Source organism: Aspergillus fumigatus, chromosome 5 (assembly GCF_000002655.1).
Source record: "Aspergillus fumigatus Af293 chromosome 5, whole genome shotgun sequence".
Taxonomy (NCBI): Eukaryota; Fungi; Ascomycota; class Eurotiomycetes; order Eurotiales; family Aspergillaceae; genus Aspergillus; species Aspergillus fumigatus.
This window is the reverse complement of record NC_007198.1, coordinates 2,883,676-2,900,977: the sequence shown is the minus strand read 5'-3', so window position 1 is coordinate 2,900,977 and position 17,302 is coordinate 2,883,676. Positions and strand designations below refer to the sequence as shown.

At 49.8% G+C, this 17,302-nt stretch overlaps 6 protein-coding genes across 6 annotated transcripts; 5 read left to right on the top strand and 1 right to left on the bottom strand.

Moving 5' to 3' along the window:
- The first annotated feature begins 619 nt into the window (after nucleotides 1-619).
- On the top strand, nucleotides 620-5,104 carry AFUA_5G11310 (MHYT domain-containing protein). Its single transcript, XM_748425.3, has 4 exons — nucleotides 620-2,204; nucleotides 2,259-2,823; nucleotides 2,881-3,066; nucleotides 3,150-5,104. Exons 1-4 carry the CDS (start codon nucleotides 2,050-2,052, stop codon nucleotides 4,590-4,592), a joined length of 2,349 nt encoding a protein of 782 aa, XP_753518.2. The 5' UTR covers nucleotides 620-2,049; the 3' UTR covers nucleotides 4,593-5,104.
- Nucleotides 5,105-5,139: 35 nt separating this feature from the next.
- Nucleotides 5,140-7,848, bottom strand: AFUA_5G11300 (OTU domain-containing protein). Its single transcript, XM_748426.2, has 3 exons — nucleotides 7,228-7,848; nucleotides 6,687-7,135; nucleotides 5,140-6,616 (listed from the first exon to the last, which is right to left on the bottom strand). Exons 1-3 carry the CDS (start codon nucleotides 7,748-7,750, stop codon nucleotides 6,002-6,004), a joined length of 1,587 nt encoding a protein of 528 aa, XP_753519.1. The 5' UTR covers nucleotides 7,751-7,848; the 3' UTR covers nucleotides 5,140-6,001.
- A 677-nt stretch (nucleotides 7,849-8,525) lies between these two features.
- On the top strand, nucleotides 8,526-9,862 carry AFUA_5G11290 (FAD-dependent oxidoreductase; the record flags this gene model as incomplete). The annotated part of the gene is made up of 5 exons (XM_748427.1): nucleotides 8,526-8,554; nucleotides 8,625-8,762; nucleotides 8,821-8,924; nucleotides 8,976-9,079; nucleotides 9,143-9,862. The coding sequence occupies 5 exons, from the start codon at nucleotides 8,526-8,528 to the stop codon at nucleotides 9,860-9,862; spliced, it is 1,095 nt and encodes a 364-aa protein (XP_753520.1).
- A 316-nt stretch (nucleotides 9,863-10,178) lies between these two features.
- Nucleotides 10,179-11,226, top strand: AFUA_5G11280 (uncharacterized protein; the record flags this gene model as incomplete). Its single annotated transcript, XM_748428.1, has 2 exons — nucleotides 10,179-10,854; nucleotides 10,913-11,226. The coding sequence occupies 2 exons, from the start codon at nucleotides 10,179-10,181 to the stop codon at nucleotides 11,224-11,226; spliced, it is 990 nt and encodes a 329-aa protein (XP_753521.1).
- Nucleotides 11,227-11,901: 675 nt separating this feature from the next.
- On the top strand, nucleotides 11,902-13,832 carry AFUA_5G11270 (TVP15 family protein). The gene is made up of 4 exons (XM_748429.2): nucleotides 11,902-12,329; nucleotides 12,411-12,526; nucleotides 12,596-12,685; nucleotides 12,750-13,832. Exons 1-4 carry the CDS (start codon nucleotides 12,310-12,312, stop codon nucleotides 12,920-12,922), a joined length of 399 nt encoding a protein of 132 aa, XP_753522.1. The 5' UTR covers nucleotides 11,902-12,309; the 3' UTR covers nucleotides 12,923-13,832.
- Nucleotides 13,833-13,994: 162 nt separating this feature from the next.
- On the top strand, nucleotides 13,995-17,222 carry sreA (siderophore transcription factor SreA; the record flags this gene model as incomplete). The annotated part of the gene is made up of 4 exons (XM_748430.2): nucleotides 13,995-14,565; nucleotides 14,900-15,758; nucleotides 15,831-16,351; nucleotides 16,414-17,222. The coding sequence occupies exons 2-4, from the start codon at nucleotides 15,448-15,450 to the stop codon at nucleotides 17,220-17,222; spliced, it is 1,641 nt and encodes a 546-aa protein (XP_753523.1). The 5' UTR covers nucleotides 13,995-14,565; nucleotides 14,900-15,447.
- Nucleotides 17,223-17,302: the final 80 nt, after the last annotated feature.

Sequence of the window (17,302 nt, the reverse complement as noted above, 5' to 3'; positions counted from 1 at the left end):
CCACGACCAGCAAACACGAGGAATCGGAGATCGGTGACGCCTGTAAAAGTAAGATTTCAATAGTGGAGCAAGATATCACTCACTATGTATGAGCAGAAGCCGTCCAGTTGACAGGAGACTCCACGCTTCAGGTGGACCACCGTATACTACGGAACAGGTTAAGCATGCTATTTTTGACGGCCACGTGCAAGGTGGATGATACTCTCGGTTAAAACCGACAAAAGTGGAAATCGTAAATGTTGGGTTTGGCGAGACATTGTAAATATTTGGGTTTCTAGCAATCTCGATTTGCGAGATCGGGTGGAGATGATACGTGGTCCGTGGTCCACTTGGAAAGTGGGAACCCCAACTCCCTAACCTAGAAGATGAGATAAAAAAAAAGACAAGACTAGGAATATGATTAGAGTTTGATGATTTGCTTTCAAGAACAACAGTGTAAATGTTCAGGCAAGATAATCGGACATGGATATGAGGAGGTCGAACAGCCAAGGCCTCAGGTGTCAAGGAGCCAAATGTACCTGATTTGATAATTATTGATATGAGCTAGACCTCTTATGGACTAGCGTACGTTGGGATCTCTCTCTTGCTCGTGCAGGTTCCAGTTCGCCCAGAGATCAATCACCCGGGACACTTCACTTCAGTAACACTCAATCCGTGGTCTGGGATCAGCTTTAGTCTCGTCCACATTCTTCAACCTGGCCTTTCATTCATTCACAGCTGCACATGACTGGGACCGCCTGCCGGCAACATGCTTGGAAATCTTTCGCCGGAGGCCCCTGGCCCCACACTGAAGTTTTTTGACACTGGCTTCTCGATTCTAGTTCCTGGCTTTGCACGAGCTATTCGACTTCTGGTTCTAAAAGGTCATAGACTTGTTTGTATACTCCAGTCTTCGCAGAAGTCCAGACCATGAGACGACTTTGCTACTCGTTAGAATGACTAGTTGCTACAACTGTCTGATAACGAAGCAAACTTAGCAACCCGCTAGATTTGCTCGTACAGACTTAGCATATCGTCCGTCGAGTCATTCGGTCTCCACCCTGTTGGCCATTACTGTTTTGACTGGTTTCGCGAAAGGTCCGTTGGCGTCCCTGAGCCATGGGACCTGGGATGGAAGTTTTCCATGGGTGGAATGCAAGAGCATCGACCGATCTGGCTCGCGATAACTCTCAAATGAAGTCAACAACCAAAAGTGGTATCCAGCCAAGATACCTCCATCCGAACGAAGGTCTTAAACTACACACATTGTTCCTCTGTGCACATACAGTCAAAATCCATACCATTAATTCAAGGGCCCGAAACCTAGTCATGGCGCAGCTGAACTTTGATTACAGCGGGTCCCCGACGTCTGTGATCTTGGCCAAAAACTCCGACCCGAGGCAGCCTGGAGACCTTGCTCTTCCTGGCCCTAGCCTTCTGCTGCCAACAATTGATTGTTTAATATGAGCCTGGCCAATAAGAATGAACTTCCTGGTCGTTAGCCAGGCCTGGAGTCAGCACTAACTCACTAAGATCGAAGTTTGTTCCCCATCGTTCCCTCGTTAGCCAACTACATACTAGTACGATCCGATCTGTTGATCCAGTTTTCGGAGCTTTTCTGGTCCTCGGGAATCACCAGCTGACGAGCTCCACTTTACTTCGATCGGCTCTCGATATCTTCTGAGTACCTACCAATGAGTAGTCCCGTTGGCCCCTTGTGGTACTGGTCCGGCCATATTTGGAGCGGTGCGGCTTGTAGCAAACAGATTGGGCTTCGTGATTGTCATAAGAACGCCCTTTATCATGAGAAGCCCTATATAGATACTCGTCCCTCCTTCCCAGTTTTTCTCACGCCACAGCACTTGCTGTTTGGAATGGGCACTTTTGAAGCTTGGTGATTTGTCACTGCCAGCTTTGTTCATTCTTTACCCACTCCCTCAGTCGTTCCTTGTTCTTCCTTCTAGCCATGCCCTGAGCATCGTTACGGACTGAGATGCGCTGAGAACTCCCGCATCGGTTCATGAGGTCGTGATCGAGCTGAGCCAGTTTCAATCTTGGTAGACCTTGACGATGGCGGGTTCAGATGATCACCCTGACGGACTGCCCGTTGCCGTATCTTATCTGGCAGGCTACATCTTTCTCTCCTACGTTGTCAGCACGATGGGGTGTGCGACTACCCTCGAACTTCTTCACCGACGGACTTCGAAGTCCGGCTTATATAACTGGTATAATGACTACTGTTCGATGTACAGTTTCACCTGGTTGACGAACAATTACAGGTACATTCTGCTCACCTCCTCAGTAACCATGGGCGGCATCGGCATCTGGTGCATGCATTTCATTGGCAATAGAGCAATCGTCCTTGGTGATGGTGCAGCTCAGATCCAGATTGTGTATAGCGTGACTTTTACAGGGGTTTCATTCATCCTTCCCGTGGTCGTCCTACTTACAGCTTTCTACGCGATAGGAACCAGTGAAAAGGCTGGCTATCTTCGTATCACTTTGGGAGGTGTCCTAACGGGCAGCTCCGTGTGCGGAATGCACTACATCGGCCAGCTTGGCATCGCCAATTACCGATGCAGCTACAAGGTCGCACACGTAGTCGGTGCCGCAGTCATTGCCGTCTTTGCCAGTACTGTTGCCTTGGGAATCTTCTTTCGGTGGAGGGCTACATGGACGAGCAGTTGGTGGAGACGGGGAATCTGTGGCTGTCTACTTGCTATCGCTGTCTCTGGTATGCACTGGACTGCCGCAGTTGGTACATCTTACAAAGAACATGATCCATCTGTCGAGCAAGGCGGCCAACTTTCACGCAGCCAAACTGTCATTATATGTGCGGTCCTGGTACGTTGTCTCCCTTCATCATCGGCGGCAAGCAAGCTAACGAGGTCATGCGATAAGGCATGTGTTTCCTGCTCAGTTCTATCAGCATGTGCCATCTTGGCCGGCGGCGACCGTAGACGATCGAGAGCAAAGGCGCGCCAAGTGGTCTTGAGTTGTGCCTTCTTCGACCCAGCCGGTAGAGTCATGGTGACTCCGCATGCAGGTCTTCCGAGTAGGAAAATCGTCGATCGGTATCGCGGAAAGGTACGTTGTCAACGGATTAGGACCCTAAACACATTATCCTACTGGACCGTTCAGGCAATGCTAACCTTCTTGCTACTTGGTAGACTTTTAACGACGACGATCTTACAAGAACGCATTCAGCCTTCCTCTGGGCATTCCGTGCAAGTCGAAACTGGAAACTCGTGAAGGATGTTGTTCCCTTTCTGAGAAGTCGAATCGAGTCCGAGAAAGCTGCGGAACAGCAGTTCAGCCCGCAAGGTGGAGCGACCGACGGAGACACGGAGATGCAAGGCGATTTTGACGGCTTCTTCAAACAACACTTCTGTGTAACCGCTCAGGACCTGGCCGACGAACTGCGACAGCCTCTTCAGGACATGGGCGTCCTGTATGATGACATTCTGACCACTACGACACCAGTCTCGCGCTTTTCTCGAGCGATGGGATACTCGCGGCTCAGTGCCAATAAGGGCCAAATGATGTTCACTGTCCGGCAATTGAGTAAGCACGAAGCTGCCCGCCTAGCAGCATCAGGGCTTCGATTTACATCAATTGAGAACGTCATCCCCGTGCTATCTCGCCGTGTCCATATACCGTCCATGACTTTGGCCGCTCATCTCAGGGATATGCGAGACTATTCCATCTCCGGTCGAAATTTTGAACCAGGAGTTCATTTGGTCTCGTTTGTTATGCGTCCCACCGTGCATGACAATTTTGAAGTGCTCACTGCCAAAGGCGTCAGCAACCCGTTACCGTCCGCATCACTGCCACTGAAACGTCTCCAGATTGCTCATCTGGAATCGTTGTCACATATGGAAGGGTGGACCGTTTCAACGTGCCTGAACTGGCTGACGTCGGAGACAGCGCGCGGATACAGGGACGTTGACGCATTTCGCCAACAGCTGATACAAGCGATGAGGGACCTTTCGTCTGTCATGCCACCTGATATCAATTCAGCATCTAGATTCTCGGCACGCCCTCTTATTGCCCCGTGTCGTCCTTCACGGCATTCCGACGGAAACAATTGTATCATTCTTCCATTCTGCGTTGTCGGCACGCTGGACACCCAAATCTCCAACCCTGACTTTACCTTCACGCCTCTGCGTCTTTTCAAAGCGCAGCAGCAAGTGAACGATGGTTTCACGGGAGGCGATGGATTCGCAAAAGAGCTGAGTCAAGAGCTCTATTATTCCAACGCCCGCTCCAGTTCAACCACCGACCCCGAAATTGCACCCTCTGTTCGTGCTCTTCGTCGCTTCTGGCCGTCCCGCAAACAGCCCAGCGATAAAATGAGCGCAACGTCCCAGGAAACTCTTATGGAGCATTCGCCGTTCGGAGAAATTACTGTCCGCAAGGAAGTGAAAGTGGACATCACAAAATTCACAGAATTGTCAACCGAGCCCGCCCTGGGTCAGCATGCCTCACAGACTACCATATTGGCCGGCGACTCGGCCTCCGGCACATATGTGGACGAGCTCTACCATCTTTGCTACTCCCCTAAGATACGGCTGAGGCCAGACACATTCCAACAACACTCGACAGTTGGCTGAGATACAGGGTCCAGTCAGCCACAAGCGACTTTAAACTCTTAGTCCTTCGAATGAGCACAGGCATACTGGCTCGTCACTCGCGCCAAGAAACAATCCTGCCTTTGATTTGGCGAGCAAACGGGGACCGATGCCATCACCAGCGGATCGCCCACGCCCTCACCCAAGGAGAATTCGCATCGTTGATGCTTCTCGGTGCGGACGCGTCCAGTACAAGTCCATTGACCCACGAATCTCGAGCATGGCTCAGATGACGAACATCTGAGGGTGTACTACAGCAGTCATGAGAAGGCATTCTATTCGTGGTCAGATATATCGAGTCATGGGGGTAGATATATAAATATCTCTTGTGCAATCTTGTCAGAATGGTTGGTGACGAGGCCCTTCACTTTTCCTTCGTTCTGTACAGTACATCGTGATACCTTAGAAGGCAAACCGGTACAAGCCTGCATGTATAATATGGATTATGTTTGATTCTTAATGAAGTCGAATCCTCATATGTGAGAAGAATACTTGAGCTTTGATATGCCGAAAGGGAATGTTATCAGTGGTGTTATACAAAACGGATTTCTACATGGAAACTTCTAAGTTTCTCAGCCTTAGGTATGGCACACATTCTGAGCCCAGGTTACCGGTCGAGCATATACCGTTTAAAACAAGTCGAATGAACGTCGATTTCGTTACAAGAGAGGCAAAAGAACATCGAGCCATCTGAAGGAGGAGTGCGCCAGGCACCCTCAAATGCCTTGATTCTAATAGGTTGATGAGCCGACAAGATTCGCTCAAGCAAAGCCAGATTGTTATGTCAGCATCGAATGCAAAGATGTTAACACCCAGTGCAAAGAAAAGCAAAGAGAAATGCAGAAACGCCTTGCCATGGGGGGTATCATGTACTGATGCAGTAAAACCCTAGCGAAACTGAAAGCCACCAGAGTTGACAACGACGATGACCAGACCATCAAAAAAATGCCACTCAAATAACGAGAATAACCGCCCAGTGCTAAGTAGCACGCGCGAACCTTATGCTCAAAGCAACCAGCAATGATCCAACCTGCTCCCCAATGCGAATGAGTAAAAAGGCAAGAGAAAGGCAGTGATGTGGAATGTCGTAACTTCGTGTGTGGGTACCGAGCAATGAGCCCTCTCAGTAACCGTGATCTCGGAGAATCACGGATTTCATATCGTAATAGAGGTCATGCGCCGACCGGAATGGGCCCATGACACTTATTTGTTTTTGTGGGCGCAGTGTAGATGAAGGATATCCTACACGGAAAGCACCGCTTATGCAGACTGTCACGGTCGAACAGCCGGGAGAAATGATTGTCCACCTTGAACAAAACCGATGACGTACCCAATCTTGGTGGAAAGAGACAGCTCCGATAGCACCTCATGACTGTAGCTGCCTTGTTTTATTAGGTGCTAATGCGATTGCGAAGTCTCCGCCTTCGAAGGGTAGGGCGCGGGTCCTCCTCCACAGTTCCATCAGCGGAGCGCTTCATGCTAGCAGGTGAAGGAGACAAGGCTCGCGAGGAGGACCGGCTGCGGAGCTTCATCGTCAATTTGTTCTCCGATGCCCCAAGTCGGACTTTCTTGCGGCGAACAGCCGGGCGAGGATCTTCGTCTTCGCTGTCGTCAGCGGAGCGCTTCGATCCAAGGATAGAGTGAGAATCCTTATTCGCAGCCTCATCAGCGGGGCGCTTTGCTCCAAGGGCAGGGCGAGGATCCTCATGAGCAGCCTCCTCGGCGGAGCGGTCTGTGCGCACAAGAGGAGACAAGGCCCGCGAGGAAGACCGACTGCGTAACTTCATGGTCAATTTGCTCTCTGATGCCCCAACTCTGACTTTCTTGCGGCGAACAGCCGGGCGAGCGTCTTCATCCTCACTTTCATCAGCGGAGCGCTTCGTGCCAGCGTAGGAAGGTGGCGAGGTGTTTAAAGACCGAGTATCCGACTTTAAATCTTTCGGGATACGTGGCAGTCCAGTATGAGGGCCATCCACATGCCGCACTGAAGAGTAGTGGTTGAAGTCCTGCACAGCGAGAAGGTTAGTCGAACTTTCGAGAGCGACATTAGGCGACCGATACAAGCATTAGACTTACGTGAAAAGCGACATGGAGAGTTGCCCTCTCCTCACTGCCCCGAGCATAAACATCTCGAAAGGTCTGAATACCTTTCGTGCTATAGACGCGAACGTCGACTTTGAATGACTGGCAAAATGCTTGAATGTCTTCGGAGCCACCCCATGTGCCATTCTTTCGACAGCCCTCCAATTTCGACTCGAAGCTGCGTTCGATGTCCTCAGACGTGGGAGGTGCCGGACTTGCCGACGAAGAAGAGGAAGAAGAGGAAGAAGAATATCTGGACGACGAAGAATATCTGGATGCAGCTGCTCGTCTAGGAGCTCTCCGCTCTCCACCAGAAGCCACTATGAAGTTTATAAAGTAATCTCGGTGAGCAGCAATATGGTCCGCAAGCTGAAGACGAATCTGATCGGCATGGTCCGGGCTCCCGTACAATTGATCGGACAGGGCGTAGTACAGACAGTTGCCTGGGAACGGAAAGTGTTAGTATGGAACGATTGTAGAATGCCAGCATATCTCAGAATTAAAGACCAGTGAACTCAATGGAGGGAGAAATTACCATCACCCTTTGTAGGGAAAGCGTAGAGTCCTAGCTCACTGAGACACGGAATTTCAAGGCTTTGTGTTACTGCTTCTTTGCTTCGAATCTTTGCTGTCGACCGCCTCGGTGCTAATTCCCCGCCATCGGAGTCGGCTGATATCGATTCTTCTGTGGACTTGTCTCTTGGATCCTGTTTCTTTGGAGCTGGGTTGTTTGATTCCGCTGGTTTTGGGGACGAATTGTTGGAGGGAAACTTGGATTGTTTACGCTGTATGTTGCTTGTAGTCTGTCTAACCAAGGACTGTCCCTGAGAAGGGCTTGGCAGATGATGTAGAGGAGACATTGGTGCAATCACTTGCGCCATAGTTATTTGATGCTGTAGATCGAAGTACGGGAGTGGTAGGGAGAGAAAGATAATGGTGGCAGGAGAAGAATTGAGGAGGAGGAGGAGAGAAAGGAGGGAGGAGAAAAGGAGAGCAGGAGATGAACTGACTATATCATCTAGAATATGGACGCAAGTGAAGAGATGACAATGACCCATTTGTGGGTTAAGAAAACAAAGGAAAATAGTGAAGCAATAGTCACAGGGCGAAGGTAGCCCTGGTATACAACACACGCGCGGCGAGACTTTTTGGCCGGACTTGCGGAGGAAAACGTAACGAAAGTGGCAGAAGTGGAACAGACTCCCTGGCCGAGGTCGAGGCGGTGAGTCTCTGCAACGCCCGATGATTGGTGGCTGACACGTAAAATCTTCTCAATGACGAAATGCGCTGTATTCGCGAATACAATGAAAAAGTCAAGACTTTGATTGTTTGATTCGGCGATTCCAGCGAAGTGCTTATTCAACCTATGGACTTAAGTCTAGGCAGCTAACAGATCCATGAATTAATCTATTTCCTCAGATGTTGTATAATCAGAGCAGTCAATGAGGAATGGAGGCTGAAATGATTGGAATGGATGTTGAAGCAACACAAAAGATCAAAAATTCTTAAATTGTAAAAGCACTGATTGGACGAGCGCCTGGACTTCCGCGTCCAAGATAGGTAAAGAACAATACCCGCTCATACAATGCCGAAACAATACACCGATAAATTACGCCGCGAGGCAACAATCTCTTATCTAATCAGTTCTCTCTCGCATTGTCTGATATCTGAGACACTTCCCGCGGGAAGCAAGTGCGGAGACCCCACTTGGGAGAGGAGTATATCTTTTGACTCATTGTCCCATTCTTCCTGGAATCCTTACATCTATTGTCAATCTTCTGCTGCTTCTCTACGGTTGCTGATATCACTGGCTCTCCCGAGCGAGAAGATACAATGGCTACGAATACCATTGTGATTCTGGGGTATGCCGATTTGGCGGATTCCAGGGAACCTGGAATTAGTGGAGATCTCATGCTGACAACAAGTGAACAGAGCCGGAGTGTCAGGGCTCACTACTGCGTATCTCCTTTCTCAAAATGCGTCCAACAGCATCACTGTAGTTGCCAAGCATATGCCTGGAGACTACGATATCGAATACTGTTCTCCATGGGCTGGAGCCAACTATCTCCCGTAGGTGTTCTTTTTTTCAGCTAAGTTTGGAGTCCTCCGCTGATTGATCGCTTGGAAGTGTGGGAAAAGCCGGGAGTCCTCATGAGAGGTGGGAACGAGAGACATGGCTGGCTTTGAAGGAGCTGACAGAGAAACACCCAGAGGCTGGGATCCATTTTCAAAGTATACCCTTCAGCGCTTAACGAAGTAATGCATCCAAACTGACCGTTCTAGACACAATTGTGTACAACCGAGTCAAAGACCAAGGATCGCCTACTGGCCAATGGTTCTCCGAGCTAGTGCAGCCTAATCCGTGGTACAAAGATGTTGTTCCCGACGTGAGTTTGGTCTTCCAGGAAGACCCTTAGACTGATGACGAGCCCGGCTGACGATGCTCTTAGTTTAAAAGCATTCCGGCCGACCAGCTGGCCCCTGGTATCGATAACGCGCAGAAATTCACCTCAGTCTGTATCAACACCGCCGTCTACCTCCCTTGGCTTGTTGGGCAATGCCGAAAGAACGGGGTGGTATTCAAAAGAGCCGTCTTCAAGCACGTTACGGAAGCTGCAAGCGCCCACCACTCCGGCAAGAAGGCCGACGTGGTGGTGAATTGCACTGGTCTCTCGTCTAAAAAGCTGGGCGGAGTATGTGATGAGAAGCTATATCCGGCTCGCGGCCAGATCGTCGTGGTCCGCAACGATCCCGGAGCCATGTTTTCCATCTCTGGATGCGATGATGGTGAAGACGAGCTGGTCTACATGATGACTCGAGCCGCTGGGGGTGGAACAATCATCGGCGGCTCATATCAGAAGAACCAGTGGGATCCATTGCCCGACCCCAACCTAGCAGTTCGGATTATGAAGCGCGCAGTTGATCTGTGCCCGCAGCTCGTTAAAGAGGGTCAGGGAATTGAAGGACTGGACATTATCCGGCACGGAGTCGGACTGCGACCTCTCAGAGAAGGCGGCACTCGTATTGAAGCGGAGAAGATCGACGGGGTATCAGTCGTGCACAACTATGGCCATGGAGGATTTGGATATCAAGCCTCATATGGCTGCGCAGCGGAGGCGGTTAGATTGGTTGATGACGTCTTGCAGCGGAAGAGAAAAGCGAAGTTATGATTATGGACAACTTCAGCTGCAACAGTGTATATAAGTGCAAATAACTACAAAGAGTGATTACTGAAGTGTTATTTTCAGCGGTAAAAAAAAAGAAGTATATTTATCCAATGTGCTGCGACAGATCAAAAAGCGGGCCGTCCAGTTACCATCATGTCGACGTCACACTGCCGGCACATCCCAGTATTTTCCATTGTCAAATTAAAAATCGCGCCGAGTACCTCTCTAGAGAGATACAACGTTCGATTTGGCTGGCTTTTGAACAGTTTGTTGGCCTAGCGAAATATACTGCTCTTTTGAAAGAGGAAATCGCAACACAATGAAGTACAAGTCTCCCGCTGTAGAAGATTACGAAACCGACGGCAGCCCAGTCCCAGCCGCCGAAAAGCGCAAGCGAGACCAAAAAATACACGAGACATCGGATCGCGACGACTCAGAGCAGCCTCCAAACAAAGTATCGAAGTCAGCCAGTGAAGAATCTAGCTCTAAAAATGAGAACAAAGCGGATCCTAACCTCAACAGCAAGGGATGGAATAAGGACAACAAAGGCAAACAAGGCCTAGGGGTGAAAACGGCCGCAAAACAAAACCAAAAACATGATGAAGAAGACGGTTTGGAGGGTGCTGAAGGGCAATTCGAAGATGAGGAGCATGCTAAACCCTCGGAATCACCAAAAGTGCACAAGATTATCGAGGAGTTTGGCCGGCAGCCACTAGAGGGCACTTCCCTTGCGAAGGGGCCGCTCATTGCGTCTCCGGAGACGGTGCTTGCGATGGTGCTTGACGCGATGTTGAAGTCGCGGCCGATTTCGCATGATCTTTCGCAGCGTGCGGTGACCGAGCTCATTGACGAAGGTTATCATGACATCAAAAAGCTGGGGGAAAGTAGTTGGGAGGAACGGACGATGGTGCTAAAGGATGGGGGGTATAATCGGTATCGAGAGCAAGGTGCTACAAACCTGGGCGATTTGGCGGACTTCGTCAATGGACAGTACGGTACGCATCCCTTCCTTGAGATCAGTCTGGTTCTGTCAGTATGTTCACCACGGTCTAGACGGCGACCTTAATAATCTTCTGAAAAAAGCTGGGAACGACCGCAAAAGGACCAGAGATTTGATCAAGGGGATCAAAGGACTGGGTGACCTTGGTGTCGATATCTTTCTTAACAACGTACAATGCGTTTGGCCTTCCATGGCCCCCTTCTTGGATGCGCGTAGTCTCAAGACGGCGGAGGAGCTTGGTATTGGTACAGATCTCGAAGCGATCTATGAAAGCCTGAATCGAGACCCAATGAGGATGAGCAGACTCGCAAACGGATTGTCCCATGTGCGGTTGGATAAGAAGCAGCAAGAGGTGCAGGAAGTTTGATTTCGCATATGAGGAGCTTGGGCCACATTGAGCGCATTTAAGCAATTGATCGCTTGGGACTCCAATATGTGTTTCAGCCTTCCAGTTGATCAGGGACTGCAACGTCAAAATGAATGGAATGCGGTCAATTTCCAGCTTAGCAATTCAAGAAAACCACACCGTGGGAGAGATATCGTTCATCCATTGGTTTCGCAAGCGGAGTGCTTCTATGTTTGACCCTGCTGGTTGATCGTTTCATGTTGAGGACATTGTTTGATTCTCCAGGATAGGGCAATGTTCCTGTACTGGAGAAGATTCCATGACCGGTGTTGAGGAAGCAAGACACTAGGTGAGGAGTGGGCGGTTGCCATGAAATGAGATCGAAACTATGTTCTCCAGTCTCCACAGTAATGAGGCGCTGCGTTCCTCACTTCAATACCAGATAACGATTCTTATTCTGCTCAGTACGGAATCACTATAAGTTTGGATCTGCAACTTCAAAATCTACTATCTGACAGCTTTTATTTGATTTGTAAACCCTTTGGAGGCTTTGCTAGTTGATCTTATAGCTCTTGTAGCAGTTGTGGGGCAGTCCATGCTCTGTCACGTGAAGTTGGCTTGGCCGCAGTCAGTGGCTGGCAGCTGCGGGTGAGTCAGCCATCGTCAAAGGTTTGGCGGATCCGCTGGTTGCGACTCCAACTGGAACCAAGAAGCTCCAAAGCCCCATCCGTTGCTCATCTCCGTGGTTTCCCAACCTCTCCTCCTTTCGATCCTCTCCGTGTCCTTTTGACGAGTCTTACTCGACCACTGCAATTATTCAGAAGTCGGAGATACATTACGCGATCAACGATTTGTATTTGTTTTCCACCTTAGGCAACTGCTTTTCAACGGCGCAGGCTACGACATTCGAACAGTTTCACCGCTCAGCAGCACTGGTGAATTCACAAGCAAGCAGACGAAGCTTTCAACGCTGCCGTTCACTTGAGCGCACATCGCTACAGCTTCGTGCCTCGACCTCGCAATTCCCGATTTGAATCATTATATCTCCTCGAAAACCCAAGTACTCGTGCCCGACGGACATAATTCGTGCAAACATCATTCAAAATGGACTTCTCTAACATCTTGTATGTCACTGTACTCTGCTGAGCCTGATACACTGGCGTCATGACGAGCCGATTTCTGAATCTGTGACTGACATCCTCCAGCCGGATCGTCAACATCGCCATTGGCGTGATTATGATCCTTGGTGGTATTGCTCAATTCTTCCCTGCATCGCTAGGTTCCGTAATTGTTGGTGCCTACGTGATCATCTTCGGTCTCGGTAAGTTCCCAGACAATATGACTGGATACCAGAGGAGAGTAATCGGTTGCTGACACGGTGGTCTCTTAGTCGTCGGCGGTCTGGAATTGATGCCCACTGTTCCGGATTACGTCTATCGCTATGCGTCTTTCCTCTTCTCGTTCCTGGGACGAGGTGTCTGTGAGTTCCAGAGCTTTCTTGGCTTGGCAATTCTTTTTGGTAGCTTTCTGACAAGAATTCTCAGTCTACGTCTTCGTTGGATCGATCCTGCTGCACGGCCACGTACTGCGGTACATTGCCGGTTCTATCGTTGGGTTTGTCGGTCTGGGATACATTGTCCTAGACTTCATTCCTTCCATCGAACCTCCCTCCAACATGCGTGAGGCCGACCAGGGCTGGGGTGCGGAACAGGTCTAAGCTTTGCGGAACCTGGAACACCTGATCTCCTGGATTCTGCGTGATTGCTGTTATCTCTGGTCCTCCAGGAACCGTACTCCAAGGCCGCAAGATTGAAAGCTTGCGGCATTCCGAGAACGATGTCCCTATAATGCACTTGACGATGATCGATGAGTGTGATGATATATAATCGCCTTGCGATTTTAGTGATGTGGTTGAACCAGTATACCCATCTCACGATGAGTGGAAACGCTGGTCTGAAACAGTCTTGATGTTGTCTCCTTTGGAGCTCTTGAATTCCGTTTGAATTGTCCTTTGCGGACAGATACCTTTTCTTGTGGACCCTGTATTACATATGTAGATAATATATGGTTGAATATCAGTTGTCATGTGCAAAAGCTGTGCTAGCGCACGCCCGTGTTTGGCAAGAGACAATACTCGAGGCAAGGGTACCTGTCAAACACCAACGCGAATCTTTGACCAACATTAAATCGTGCGGAAGTTTGCGGGACAGTCTTGATCTAGTCGCCCGCGCGCATTTCCTAGGTGTTGGCGAATATCATAATGAACCCGCATGTCTAAGCCGTGTCTCGCTATAGTCCTAGCATACCATATTCGAAGTATTTGGTGGGCCCATGGTGTGTGCATAGTATCTTTAATCTCAACAGAATCTCTTTCAGTCTAGCTTGGCTCGCAGACCTGCATGCTTTAAAAAAAACCCATGAAAAAAGCAGGTAGAGAAAACGTTTTATGATTGCTGTTTCACATGTGATGAATGATATTGTTCCAAGGTCGATGCTGACGGCAGACCCTGAATGCCTCGACTACGATATGCCGAGACGATAGATTAGGTTAGGTAAGAATAATCCCAGAGGGTGGAGCTGATGTGATAGATTAGAAACCCGACGAAGAGATAGAAATACATCTACAGCCAATCAGTATCATTATAAAGAAGCTGACGGGAGGGACAGAACGGCATTCACCAATAGTAGCAAGAACAAACAGGCTTATTCAATCACATATACGCCACTTACTAAAAGGGGAAGGCGTATTCTTGGGAGACCCATAAGACTAGATCAGAATAGGCATCGGTGGGGTCCAGATGATTCGATCTGGGGGGAGGAAAAGTAGACACAATGAGCAAAAGAAACGACATCGCAAAATTGAGTGAGAAAAAGAAAACATCAGGAACCGTCACTCCAGTGAGCAGAGAAAAGTCGAAGGAGGAAACCGAACATCTGGACTCAACAGTTGCTTTCTTGAGGAATCCCAACTACTTGGATATTTGGACAACTTGCAGCACAACAGGATCTGTCACGTCCCCAGGTGTTGGTAGATCCCCCTGGGAGATCGATAACTGATAAGGACAGCCTCAGGCAGCAGCTGCAATAGCAACAGCACCAGACAAACTGTCGTCTTTCACGATCATCTAAGAGTCATTATTGTTATTATCCGTCATCATCATCATCACCATCACCATCATCATCATCGTCGTCATCATCTCAACCATCTTGTCATCATCCTCTCCATCAAATCCGTCAACTCCAAAGCTTCTACTTACTAGCATTCCATCATCATCGTGACCGCCTGGGCAATACCCACTTTTTCCCTTCCGTCCCTTTTTTCCTCTATCAATCAATCAATCATTTGATCTGCGTTACAAAGTACGTACTTCCCCGGCTAATCAATCAAATCAGTCTATCGATCTCATCAATCTATCTGCATCTCAAGATTTTCCTAGCTTTCCCAACTTCTCATTTTTGCTAGTCTCCTCTTTGCCCTCCCCTTTATCTCTTTTTAGTCACCATCTCTGCATACCCCAAACTCGCAGCTTCCTACCTGTCACTCTTCCCCGGTGACATTCCATTGCTCGGAGTGGATCACCTCGTCGCCGATCCTATCTTCTTTCTCCCTCTTCTCCCAACCACTCGGCTGCTGCACCTGAGAATTATCTGTTTATTTATTTTTCGTCGTTTCTAATCGTTTCTTCGCGTCAAGCTCTCTTTCCGGTTTCGGACCACTTTTTGTACCCTTTATCTGAACGGCCATCTGACACGGTCAGACCACTTGGCATACCCGACTGGATCGCCACCTGGACCTGTCATTCGGATTCGCCAACAAAGCGGACCCCTTCGTGGCGGATCAGTTATTGATAATCAGAAGTATTGACTCTGGCCGACCTTTCTTCTTTTGATCGCTCAACTTTTTTGAGACACCTGCGCGCATTTCCAGCAGTAGTCAAGGATCGACCACTAGTCGACTCCCCTGCACCGCTCTGTTGGGTTTGAGTTGCACTAGCTGCAGCCTCTTTCCACTACAACTTTGCTTTTTTTGCTTTAGGGGGCATCCTTGTACCTCTTCCTTGTACGGTTGTTCTGAGCGACGCTTGACTTGTGATACCATACATTACGCTTTCGACGGTGGTGCGACGCTCCATCCACAACACAGCTACCCCGTTTGCCTCGATTGTGACCGAGAAACGCCGCCTTGGAGACTGATTCTCGTCCAGAGACAGGTCTATAGCCGGGTGAGGGTTGATAGTGGCGATGCTTGCTTCAGTTCCTCAGATGGACTCAGTACGATCGCTTCCCCGGAACCACGATGTCGTTGCGCGGCACGCTTCAGCGGAGGACCTGGACGCTGCCCAGCAGCTGATATCTTCGGCCCAAGCTGGCCGGGAACACACCACGGATCGTCATCGGGATGAGAAGGTAACAGCGCCTGTTCGGCATCAAATGAAAACGTCAATGAATGGACAACGTTGGCCTGAACAACAAAGAACTGCTCCTCCAGCTGAGAAGACCTCGACATCGCCAAAGGCCCAGAAAGACACATCGTTCTTGGGACATTCGTGCAGGTCCGTATATCTTGATACTCCTCAATCATTCTTCTTTCAGGTTCATTGTATTGACTCTTATTTTTTTTTTAGTAATTGTGGGACGAAAAGCACTCCTCTATGGCGACGATCACCGACAGGGGCGATGATTTGCAATGCATGCGGCCTATACTTGAAAGCGAGGAACGTGGCTCGGCCGACCAAGCGCAATCGGATGGAACCGGGCTCCGAAGCGGGCGGGCAACAAACTGGCCATGGAATTGCTCAGAGCGAATCGGCTTCACAGGGTCACTGTCAGTCTAACTCAGGAGGTGGTTCCTGTCCTGGTGGAGGGAATTGCAATGGGACTGGCGGAGCCGAGGGATGCGATGGTTGCCCTGCCTACAACAACCGAGTTTACAAGTCTGCTGCTCGAGGCACGGTTCCCATCCACTCGTGGAGAGCTACAAATTCAGGGTCCGACCGACCTCTCGCTGAAACCGAAAACGATGCGGGAAAGAATGGCGCAACGGTCGAAGGAGGAAACATGCTGGTCTCCTGTCAAAACTGTGGGACCACTGTGACTCCACTTTGGCGACGGGACGAAAATGGACATCCAATTTGTAATGCTTGTGGTACGTCGACTCTCCCCCAGTCTTGTGATAAGCCAATATACTAACATCCGTTTTTTTATTAGGACTCTACTATAAATTGCATGGTTGCTACCGACCCACCACGATGAAAAAGTCCATCATTAAACGACGAAAACGTGTTGTGCCTGCCTTGAGAGACCAATCTCCTAGTGGAGCTACCTACTCGTCCAACGGTTCGTCTGCGTCGCCGGAGGCATCTCCGGCGGTATTGGCTCACAGCCATGATGACCACTACCGATACTTGAGTTCGGATCCAACATTGCAGGCTAACCACCAGCGACATTATGCCGTTGCCCCACCGCCTGTGGATTTCACTCACTTCAGTGCTACCGGGAGTCTCTCGTTGCCGCATCACCCCCCCCCTCCGAGACTCCTGGAGCCTGAACGGCTGAGCGCACCTAGTCACTCTCCCATTCCACAGTTCGGCCGACGTTCTATCTCACCCAGCACTTCCGGCAGTGCGAAGAAGCGAACTCTTGCGGAGACCACATCATCCACCGATACTGCCTCGGTTCCGACGACGTTGGAATCAGGTTCCAACCAACTTCCCCCCATCATATCAACTGCCAATCCTTCCCCCCCCGGCCGTCTCAGCTCGATTTCCACTCTTCTAAACCACTCAGGCCCGCACGACGAATCCCGCCTAGACCCGTCGCTCGCTGCTCTCAGCCGTCAGCAGCAACACCACAAAGCGACACCTTTGCCGCCTCATCCGCCGTCGCAGCCATTGCCTGGCGTGTCTGAACTTGAAAGCCTCAAAGAAGACCGCCGAGCGAAACTGCAGCGTGAGGCGGAGGAGATGCGTGAAATGCTTCGAGCTAAAGAGCGAGAGTTGGCGGAACTGGGAGCGTGATGCGCAGTCCCTTCACTATCATCTCACATGACTATCCTTTGTACCCTTTGCCTTTTTTTGTCTCTCTTACTCCCGGCGCA

Bases quoted from the DNA above. Each gene is read 5' to 3' on its own strand.
- AFUA_5G11270 (XM_748429.2), top strand. From the start codon at position 12,310: ATGGACTTCTCTAACATCTT. The intron at 12,330-12,410 runs GTATGTCACTGT...GACATCCTCCAG, and splicing joins ATGGACTTCTCTAACATCTT to CCGGATCGTCAACATCGCCA. The intron at 12,527-12,595 runs GTAAGTTCCCAG...GTGGTCTCTTAG, and splicing joins CGTGATCATCTTCGGTCTCG to TCGTCGGCGGTCTGGAATTG.
- AFUA_5G11310 (XM_748425.3), top strand. From the start codon at position 2,050: ATGGCGGGTTCAGATGATCACCCTGACGGACTGCCCGTTGCCGTATCT. The intron at 2,824-2,880 runs GTACGTTGTCTC...TCATGCGATAAG, and splicing joins TCATTATATGTGCGGTCCTG to GCATGTGTTTCCTGCTCAGT. The intron at 3,067-3,149 runs GTACGTTGTCAA...GCTACTTGGTAG, and splicing joins TCGATCGGTATCGCGGAAAG to ACTTTTAACGACGACGATCT.
- AFUA_5G11300 (XM_748426.2), bottom strand. From the start codon at position 7,750: ATGGGTCATTGTCATCTCTTCACTTGCGTCCATATTCTAGATGATATA. The intron at 7,136-7,227 runs GTAATTTCTCCC...TTCCGTTCCCAG, and splicing joins TTTCCCTACAAAGGGTGATG to GCAACTGTCTGTACTACGCC. The intron at 6,617-6,686 runs GTAAGTCTAATG...CTCGCTGTGCAG, and splicing joins CTCTCCATGTCGCTTTTCAC to GACTTCAACCACTACTCTTC.